Source organism: Molothrus aeneus, chromosome 20 (assembly GCF_037042795.1).
Source record: "Molothrus aeneus isolate 106 chromosome 20, BPBGC_Maene_1.0, whole genome shotgun sequence".
In the NCBI taxonomy this organism is placed as follows: domain Eukaryota; kingdom Metazoa; phylum Chordata; class Aves; order Passeriformes; family Icteridae; genus Molothrus; species Molothrus aeneus.
The window spans coordinates 4,251,506-4,261,307 of NC_089665.1; the positions used below are offsets into that span (position 1 = coordinate 4,251,506).

Genomic DNA, 9,802 nt, shown 5'->3' on the forward strand with positions numbered 1-9,802 from the left:
GTTTTTTTTCTTGGTTTATTTTTTTTTATTCCTCTTCAAGCTGAAATTAAATTCCTACAATGATTTTGTCACAACCTAGTCTAGTAAAAGGTATCTCTGCTCCTGGCAGGGAACAGATGATCTTTAAGGTCCCTTCCAACCCAAACCCAACTGCAGCAGGGTGAGATGGATGCAGAGCAGGATAAACAGCCAGGGAAGCAGCCAAAGCCATGTAGAGCTGTGTGAGGGACATAGTTTTTTCTTTTAAATCACATTCCCTCTCTCCTATGGTTTAATTAGGGGGAAAAAACCTCTCATATGTAAAAGTGATTCCTTTATTGCCAGACATTTCCAGGTTTTCCATTTTCTTCTCCTTGAGTAGGAAAAAATCATTTACCAAGTTCTTTTCTAACAGTTTCCAGGGATGTCCCACAAACACGGCCAGGAGCCACCAGCAGCCAAGCCCTGACTGAGTTTCTTTGCTTGAGTAAATCAATGTTTAGCCACTAATGGGAGCTGAATGCCCATTTTCCCTGCCCCATTTATTTTATTGCCAGGGCTGAGGTGCAGGGGAGGCAGCACTGGGGCAGCTCTCTGGAAATCCCAGTGAGCACTTGGAATGTTCACTCCCATCCCATTTTATGGTGTGTGATGGGCAAACACATTAGGGAAGAGCTGCTGCACTCACCAGCTGGAATAACTCACAGTGCCTGGCTCACTGTCCATCTCCATTAGTTTTTATTTGGAATTTCCACAGGGTTCATTTTAAGGATGGGGGTTGCTCTTGCTCAGTTTGTGCCAGCAAAAATCCCTGTGGGAGAAAATGTTTTGCCACAACAGGTTTTTTTTCATTATTAGAGTGAATAAGTATCTTTTTCCCTGCCCTGTTGGTCCCTTCAGCCTTGCTGTGGGATGTGGACAGGGATGGGAACCCTGAGCCACCATGGGATGGCAATAGCAGGAGCTGACCCACCACCAGCTTGAGGTGAAGTGATTAAAGCTTGTGGCTGCCACCAGCATTTCCTGCCTGTAATTAATGCTCTTAATGAGGAGGCATATGGTAACCACCTCCTCCCCCGGCATTTTGCCAGGTGTGAGTTCATTAACAGCTGCTAATTACACCATTATTCAGCATATAAGTCAAGGAGGGCTACACTGCTCCAACTGCCTGTGAATGCTGCCAAAATTTCTTAGTTTAAATTTTCTCTTTTCTCCTTATACAGGGAACTGAACCCCTGGAGCTTTGCATCCCTGGGACACAGAGCCAGGACATTCCCTGCTTTCTCTGACCCCTATCCATGCACAGGGCCTGCAATTCCAGCTGTACTCCTCCTCCTCACAGCCAGGACATGCTTTTATTCCCAGGGGTGAGTTTTGCTGGAGTCTGATAGTCCCAGGAACTGTAGAGGGGCTTGAAGCCATTCTCTATCTGGTGGAGCATCCAGCTGCCATGACATCCTCAGCCCCATGGATCCTGCATGTTCCAGAGCAGGAGGGCATTATCCTGGTGGGAAAACCAGTGGCTTTATTCCTCTCAGACCTCAGCTCTGCTGCTGGGGTGTTTATTGCACCAAGTGCTTGACATCAAGGCTCTTTCTCCTGAAAAAGGCTTTTGGAAATGTTTTACCAGCAGCTGGTTGCAGTTTTTACATTGGGTGTTATGAAGTATCTCACTCCCAGCCTGGGGCTCTGAATATTCCAGCTCCATGCAAGTACTGGGAGAAAATGAGCATTAAAATCATCTACCTGGAAGTTCTGCCCCTCCTTTCCAAGCCAGCGCCAGGTCCTGCTCCTGCATCAGCCTGGTGCTACCCTGTCTGTGCCTGCCTTGTCACCAGTGTCACCTCTGGATCTGCCTCTGAGAGTGATGGGAGCCCGGGCAGAGTGGGACAAGGACAGATGGAGAGGCCACTGGGGATGGAGTCAGGCTTTGTCAAGCTGCTCTCAAGCCTCTGAATCTCCAGAGACCCCACAAACACATGGATGTGATTTGGAGCTGGGAGTGCCTCACCAGTGCCATTGGATCCAGCCTCTGTGGATGTGGCATTCGAGGACAGGTGAGTGTGGCCTGGGGCAGTGCTGGGGGAACTGCTGGACTTTTCCAGCCCAGAGAATCCTGTGGTTCCATGAGCTCCCTGCCCGAGGGCACTGCTCCTGCACCGCTCTCCGGAGCAGCAGGGTGAAATTTATTGTAAAAGATTTGATTATGGTGACTGCAGTGCTGGCAGTGTGTGTGGGAGGATGGCATTTCTGAGAGCAGGTGGGAAGGGACGATCACAGGAGGGCCTGAGGGTTAAATCCACACCAGGAGGGGTGGGATGATCAATCCCAGATTTTGCTGTGGACACATTTCCCTGGTTGGTGACACAGCAGGACATCAAACCCAGGGGTCAGGGAGTGGGCCAGGCACAGCCCAGTACAACCACTGTGCCCAGCACCCCCTCACCCAGCACTCCAGCTGGGAGGAACCCTGGCCTGGCAGTGAAATTGTCTCTCTGGCTGGGACAGGAGAAACCTGTGAAAATGGGAATAATTCCTTTTTGAAGGAAATACAGTGTTGGGGTGTACAAACTCAGTAGGGTCCAGCTTTCTGCCAATCCTTGTGTGGTCATTCTGGGCACAGAACACCCAGGAAAAATGTCTCCTATTTACTGAGGATAAAACAACTGATGCACCTGAGGAAACAATAATTCTTGATGTCCAGGAAAGTCACATTGAGCTGGGAAAAGAGACCAAGGTCCTGTGGAGCAGATCCCTGGGCCGGGCTGCTGCTGCCCTCTGCTGCCAAGTGACGCTTCTCACATCTCACTCTTAATCCAGGGAAGAAAGAATTCCAAACTGAGTTTTAGGTTTTCAATACACTTTTTTATTGCAGTCACCTCTAAATTATTCACAGGGTTAATGAATTTTAAACCTCTATGCCAGTAAAGTAGAAATTAACATTGATATTTAATGATAGGACTAAACAGGAGATTAAAAAACTACCATGGAAAGATGCACAGAATGTCAGGGATTTTGAATTAAGTACAGAGAGAATAAGTTCAATTAAGACACAAGAGCTTATCAATATTCAGAACATTTTCACAGGAAAATCTGATTAAATGTTAATAAGAGAAACTTTGTTTAGTAGAAAAGGGACACTGGGCAACAAAAAAAAAAAAAAAACCCAAACAAATATATAAAGCAACATAAGGTGAAGTAGGACAAAGTGATGGAATTGCTCATTTCCTCCAGTGGCTTCTGCTCTGTGCTGAGAGAAACACAAGCACAGGTGGAATGGTGAGGAACCCTGAAATTCCAGAAACTGAGCTGAAATTTGGTTTGATGCCAACAGATCTCATCAGAACCTTGTCACCAGCATCAGTGTCATCCTCCTCCCTGCATTTCCTCCTTGCTGACTTCCCAAACACAGAGAAAAGCACCGTAGCCATGGCCAGGCAGCTCCTTGGCCACGGGCAGAGTCCCCGTGGCCTCACTGACCTCAGGCTGGAAACACCTACACATTCCTACAAGGCTTGGTTTCTATAACCCTTAAAACGGGAAGTGCTACATAGTGTTCAAAGGTAACATTCAGTGTTTTCAAACGCCGGTTGTGCGACCCAAAACTGAGGAAGTTGGCTTGTAAAATGTAACTCAGATTGTTTTCTCCCCCTCCTGCCTTAGGGAGGAGCAAACTGGCACAGTTTAACAGCTTTCAGACCAAATCCTGGCAGCACGAGTGGAGTAAGGGGAAGAGAAGCCCCTGTCATTTTAAGCAAGCTCTCTGTATGGCATCTGCTGCCTTCTCGGAATTTCCATTACATTAACTGATCATGCTGGTTAATTTTTTTGCTCTTCTCCTCAACTTCTTTCAGCACATCCTGCAATTTCTTAGAGCTCTGTGTCAGGAGGGCAAAGCTTTCCTTGAAGTTGCCGGCGCCGTGCTCCCTGCAGATGTTCTCAAGCCCATCAAAGCACTGCAAAATCTTCTCCAGCTCGGCCTTGACAACCTTCTGCTCCTCCAGCTCTGCTCGCAGCTCCTGCTCCAGGACTGCCTGTGCCCTGCACTGCTGCTGCAGCTGCTGCAGCTCATCCTGCAGCGCCTGGAATTCCTCCTCGCTGTAGGGATACTGCTCCTGCACCCTGTCCTCGGGCAGCAGCACGTTCTTCGGGATGTTCAGCACCAGCTGCAGCAGCACTTCTTCCATTTTAGAGAACAGTTTATCGAAGTGCTCCTTCATGAAGAGCAGGAATTTCTCGGTGCATTTCCGGATCTTGGAAGGGCTGATTTTGCAGCCGGGAATGCTGTCCAGCTTCTTCAGCATCACGCCCTCCACCACCAGCATCATTTCGAACAGGTAATCTTGGAAGGCGATGTAAACACGCAGCATGCAGGTCTGCGGCGTGAACCCGAAGAACTGCGCCTCGTAGACCATGGGATCCACCGACATGGCGGCGGGGGCAGGGGCGGCCGGGCCGTGAGGGGAAGGTGGGACTCACAGGGCGTACCCGAGGCAATGGGGCCGCTCCTGCCGCTGGTGTTCGCGGGGCCCGGGGCCGCTCTGCCCAAGGACGGTTCCGAGACGCGCCGCTGCCGCCGCTGCTTTCCCGCCTCGCTCAAACACCGCCTCAGGGCACCTCAGGCGTAGCCAATCAGCGCCCGCCAGGGCACGCTCCTGCCCAATCACCGAGCGCTCCGTCCCTCGGCGGGCGAGCCAAGAGCAGCCTCTCGGCCAATGACAGCGAGGGGTGGTGGGCGGGCATTGCAAGACGCCCAATAGGAGCGCGGAGAGGCGGCAGCGAGCTGACCAGTCGGCCAATGAGAGCGCAGAGCGGAGGGAGGGCGCTGCGGTTCAGCCAATGGGAGCGCGGAGCGCCGGGCGGGCGCGGAGGCGGGCGGGCGCGGAGGCGGGCGGGCGCGGAGGCGGTCGGGCCGGGGCGGGGCCGCCAAGATGGCGTACCAGACGTTCCGGCAGGAGTACCTGCAGGTGCCGCCCGTGACCCGGGCCTACACCACCGCCTGCGTCCTCACCACCGCCGCCGTGGTCAGTGGCGGCCGCGGGAGGGAGGGAGGGGGGCAGGGGGGCAGGCAGGCAGGCAGGCCGTGACGGGAGCTGGGAGCGGGGTGGGGTGGCCGTGGAAGGGGCGCCCTCAGGCACCGCCCGCGCTCAGAGCCGGGTCTGGAGTCCCCAGACCACCTGAGCGATTCGGGATTCCCGGAACCGGGCCCGGGAGAGGTGAAAAGCACGAATTAAAAGCAACAGCGCCAAAGGGTTGTTGTATTGAGGCTCCAGAAAACTCACAGTGCTGATGTGACTTGCTGGGCTCTTTTTGGCACGCAGGAACGGGTTGCTGTTTTGGGTGTGTATTTTTTCTTTTTCCTTTTTTTTTCTTCTTTCTTGTATTGATCCTTTCAAAATGTTTTCTTCTTTTTCAGCAATTAGAACTAATCACGCCCTTCCAGCTGTATTTCAACCCTGAGTTAATATTTAAGCACTTTCAAGTAAGTGTTTTCTGAAGCACTGGAGGTTTTTAAGTGTGCTGTAGAGTTTTTTAAGTGTTTGTCTTCTCAAAACAGTGTACTTTTTTGTATTAAAAATACACTTTTTAAAAGTTACTGTAGCCAGAGTGCAGACCACTATATCTTAAAATAGGTCTTAGTCTCATTTTCTGTAAAGGAGATTTCAGTTTCATTGTTACTTATTTCTCTACTTAGACAATAAAAATAAGCTGTCACGTTTAAAGTCCTTGTATTTGTCTTATTTCCAGATATGGAGGTTAATCACAAACTACTTGTTCTTTGGACCAGTTGGCTTTAATTTTTTATTTAACATGATCTTTTTGTATCCTTCACCAAGTTGTGTTGGTTCCCTTGGCAAGCAGAGCTCCGGAGTGCAGGAATGTTGCTGTACCTGCACACAGGACAGGTTGAGTTCCTGGGAATTCAGCAATGCCAACTTCAAGGGCTTCAAGGGGGTCTCCTTTTTAAATTGTCAAGAATTTTGCCAGTTACTTTTTTGGTGTTAAGAATTTGTACAAGACTGATCCTTCAGGTTGGTGCTGCAGGAGAAAATTCCAGGTAACTTTTTTGTCTCCCGGCTCACCCTCTGTGCTGAAGTATCCAGAAAGAGCCAAGTGATGCAGTAAATTGACAAAACACTTTTAAGCTGACGTAGAAGTGAATAATTTCCTGCTTGGATATGTCTCTGAACTCACTTGAACACTGGAGTTTTCCTGACCTTGGCCTCAGATACCGCTACTGCCGCATGCTCGAGGAAGGCTCTTTCCGGGGTCGCACGGCAGATTTTGTATTTATGTTCCTTTTTGGAGGACTTTTAATGACTGTATCCTTTCTGTTTTAATTCCAAGCTCCTTTAGTAAAACTACAGAAGTGTGAAGGAGAGCTGCAACTGTATTGTTACTGTAACTTTGTTGCACAAGGAGTACTGATATTTGTTAGTGGGGTTTTGAATATTTTGGGATTGTTGCTGGTTTTTTGGGGTTTTTTTCTGCTTGATCATGGAAATGAGGTTATCGGGGGCTGTTCAGATGTGGGATCATGCTCAGGTTGTCTGTGAAGAATTAAATTCTGCTTTAATGAGATTATTCTTGCTGCAGGTACCCCGAATCCTGCTGCACCTGCTGGATTTGATGGCCAGTAGTTTGACATCCTTACACCTGAGAAAGTGGATTTACCAGCTGTGTGGAAAACACAAGATTACAAATTAAGCTGTGAAATTCCTGACCTCACAAGAGTTTCCTTAACGAGTCATGGCAGCTTTTTGGGCTGTTTGTGAACCTGGTGTTCCTGGGACAGGCGTTCACCATCATGCTGGTGTACGTGTGGAGCCGCAGGAACCCCTACGTCCGCATGAACTTCTTCGGGCTCCTCATCTTCCAAGCCCCTTTCCTACCCTGGGTATTGATGGGCTTTTCTCTGCTCTTGGGGAACTCCATCATTGTGGATCTCCTGGGTGAGCAATGGCAATAATCTCACAAGGATCTGTTCCTCCTCATGTTTTATGTGAAACAGAAAATGGGGATTTGTCCCATTTTTGGGCTAATTAATGCTTGGTGTTAGTTCTTCTGATATATTTATTATTTTATATTTACATTTTTAGGCTTTTCTGATTTCTAGCCATTGTAGCATATTTTGTGCCGTGACAAGGATGGAAAGAGCTTGTGATGTTTTTTATTTTCTGATGTTTTTAATTCTGGCTTTTTATTGTTTGGAATCAGCCCTGATGCATCATCTGACTATAGCATCAGTCTACTGAAATAAAATAGCTTATATTACTATTTTATCAACTCTAATAGAGCCAAAACATCAGTATTTTTTAATAATAACAAGATGTTTTCCCAATATTAATGTCCTGTAGTATAAGTTAAGCTTTTTACATGCTGTTAATTTTCTTTCTTAGGTTTTATATTTCTGTATCATCAAATTTTCTGTGAAAGAACAAATGTGTGTTGTTTTTCTGAAAACTCTAGTGTAAAGCATTTGAGAATTGTAAAGGAGGACTACTGAAAAACCACCTTTTGGCTTTTGTTTCTATACCAGGCATTGCTGTTGGGCATATATATTTTTTCTTAGAGGATGTCTTTCCCAATCAGCCTGGTGGTGGGAGGCTCCTGAGAACACCGTCTGTCCTGTGAGTATTGGTGTCTGCTTTGGAAGAGACATGGCAAAAGTGCTTGTTTGGAAAACTGTTTGCAATTCAGTCACATCATTTGGGCAGAGTCAGAATTGGGGTCGGTGTCTTCTTGCTTTTTATTGAACTTGGTTCCCAATTCAACAAATTCCAGCCCCTTGTTTGGCAACACAACTTAACTGGAGAAGAGCTAGAGGGTTTTATCTTTGGTTTCTCTGATAACACTTTACTGACAGCACCAAAGCTGTGTCCCTTGCTGAGTGTGAACAGTGGCTGAGGTACTACAAATAAGATATTTAATGTTTTGGTTTTTTTCTTCTGTAAGTCATCCTCACATCACAATTTTGGGAAAAAAATCCTTCAGTGTTTGTAGTGTTTATAGGTCTCACTCAGTTCTCTCTTGTGTGATGCTCTCCCAGAACACTTCTGATGGTTGTTTTCCACAGAATCATAAGACTATCCTGAAGATGTCTGGCATAGAATATTTATACATAAATAGCAGAATAACCTCATCAGTTTTGATTTGGGATCTCCTTCGTGGTGGCTCCAAATTGGACAGCATAAACCCCACTGCCTGGGCAGGCTGTTCTTGAGGAAGGAGACTACCACAGGGGTGATGGTCTAAATTTCATAATTGGTTTTGGGTGTCACAATGTAACAAGGATGTAAAAGCTGTCAGGGAGTGCTCAGAGGAGCAGCATGAGGATGATGGTGAGGGGTCAGGAGGGGCCACATAATGGGAATGGCTGAGAGCACTTGGTCTGCTCAGCTGGAGAAGTGGAGACTTTGGTCAAACCAAATGCTGTGAGCTGACAGCATGTGCGCTGTCCTGATGTTGTTTTTCACAGAACCATAAGATTATCCTGAAGATGTCTGGCATAGAATATTTATACATAAATAGCAGAATCACCTCGTTAGTCTTGATTTGGGATCTCCTTCCTGCTGGCTCCAAATTGGAGAGCATAAATCCCACTGCCTGGGCAGGCTGTTCTTGAGGGAGGGCACTGTGCAGCATGTGTGCTGTCTTGATCTTACAGTGAAAGCTGTGTTTTAAAGGCTAACCATGCTTTGTGTTTTGCAGGAAAGCAATATTTGACACCCCAGAGGATGACCCCAACTACAACCCCTTGCCAGAGGAGCGGCCGGGGGGCTTTGCCTGGGGAGAGGGGCAGCGCCTCGGGGGTTAATCAGGGCCTGGGGCTGCCACTGGCCTGGCTCCAGCCCCATGGGGACTCCTTCCCCAGCCCAGAGAGGACTCTGACAGCTCTATGGTTTGGAACACAAGCACTTTATGAAATGCAGTCTCACCCGAGGCACTCCCAGCACCCTTCCCCATCAGGGAATTCATTGTGCTGGGCATCATCTAAATCCAGTGGAGCCAAAAATGTAAAACTGGAAACTGTTTCCTGTTAACTTCAGTTAACAAGGCCACACAAGTACTTGTTTAAAGTGATTTCTAAAGCATTTTTTTCAAGTTATTTGATACATGAAACTCTATGGGAAACTTTATAGAGGACAAACCCAACTTTTTGGGATTTAACTCATTTTTTTATTCTTGGATAAAACAACTGCAAGATGATTGAAAGGCTAAGTCACCATTTCAATGGCAAAAGGTTGTTTAATCTGAGGTGCTGCTGTCTCCAGTCATCTTTGAACTGCAGGGAGCACAACATGCAGCTTTTCACTCTGCCAGCTGGATTTTTGGAATGTTCTGCAGGCTGAGGCTACATTTTGGTGGTTTTTTTCCCCAAAAGACTGTGTGTTCAGGTGCCCACAGTGGTGGTTAAATAGGTGTGCCTGCAAAATCCACCCCCATGTGCCCTCTGCTGTTACTGGATGACCTGCAGCACTAGAGAAGAAAACTTGTCTGGAGTCAGGACTCAAAAAATGATTATGAGTTGAATAAAATGTCTTGGATCCTTTTTGGTTAATCCTCTGTATCATCCTGTAGTGTTGAGGCAGCAGGGGCTGGAAAAAGCAAATCCTTGAAGAGACAGAGATACCTGCAGCTTTTCCCACAAGTGTCTCAGAAGTGCAGGACACAGCATTGTCTGGTCAGGATGTGAAATCCGTGGTCTGTGGATGAAGTTTGTTGTGTCCAACACAGGCCAGTGAGACTGAGTGGCATTTATCTTAAAGCTGCATTGATTATAAATATCTCTGAGCAGCCACATAGGAATTTGGAGCTCAGT

The 9,802-nt window shown here is 47.5% G+C and overlaps 2 protein-coding genes across 2 annotated transcripts; one reads left to right on the top strand and one right to left on the bottom strand.

Annotated features, from left to right (window-relative positions):
- Nucleotides 1–3,484: 3,484 nt before the first annotated feature.
- MIS12 (MIS12 kinetochore complex component) lies at nucleotides 3,485–4,409 on the bottom strand. The gene has a single exon (XM_066563680.1). The coding sequence runs from the start codon at nucleotides 4,407–4,409 to the stop codon at nucleotides 3,777–3,779; it is 633 nt and encodes a 210-aa protein (XP_066419777.1). The 3' UTR covers nucleotides 3,485–3,776.
- Nucleotides 4,410–4,901: 492 nt separating this feature from the next.
- DERL2 (derlin 2) lies at nucleotides 4,902–9,541 on the top strand. The gene is made up of 7 exons (XM_066563381.1): nucleotides 4,902–5,003; nucleotides 5,396–5,461; nucleotides 5,728–5,801; nucleotides 6,209–6,302; nucleotides 6,737–6,932; nucleotides 7,520–7,610; nucleotides 8,692–9,541. The coding sequence occupies exons 1-7, from the start codon at nucleotides 4,911–4,913 to the stop codon at nucleotides 8,795–8,797; spliced, it is 720 nt and encodes a 239-aa protein (XP_066419478.1). The 5' UTR covers nucleotides 4,902–4,910; the 3' UTR covers nucleotides 8,798–9,541.
- Nucleotides 9,542–9,802: the final 261 nt, after the last annotated feature.

Bases quoted from the DNA above. Each gene is read 5' to 3' on its own strand.
- DERL2 (XM_066563381.1), top strand. From the start codon at position 4,911: ATGGCGTACCAGACGTTCCGGCAGGAGTACCTGCAGGTGCCGCCCGTG. The intron at 5,004-5,395 runs GTCAGTGGCGGC...CTTCTTTTTCAG, and splicing joins TCCTCACCACCGCCGCCGTG to CAATTAGAACTAATCACGCC. The intron at 5,802-6,208 runs GTATCCTTCACC...CCTTGGCCTCAG, and splicing joins TTATTTAACATGATCTTTTT to ATACCGCTACTGCCGCATGC.
- MIS12 (XM_066563680.1), bottom strand. From the start codon at position 4,409: ATGTCGGTGGATCCCATGGTCTACGAGGCGCAGTTCTTCGGGTTCACG.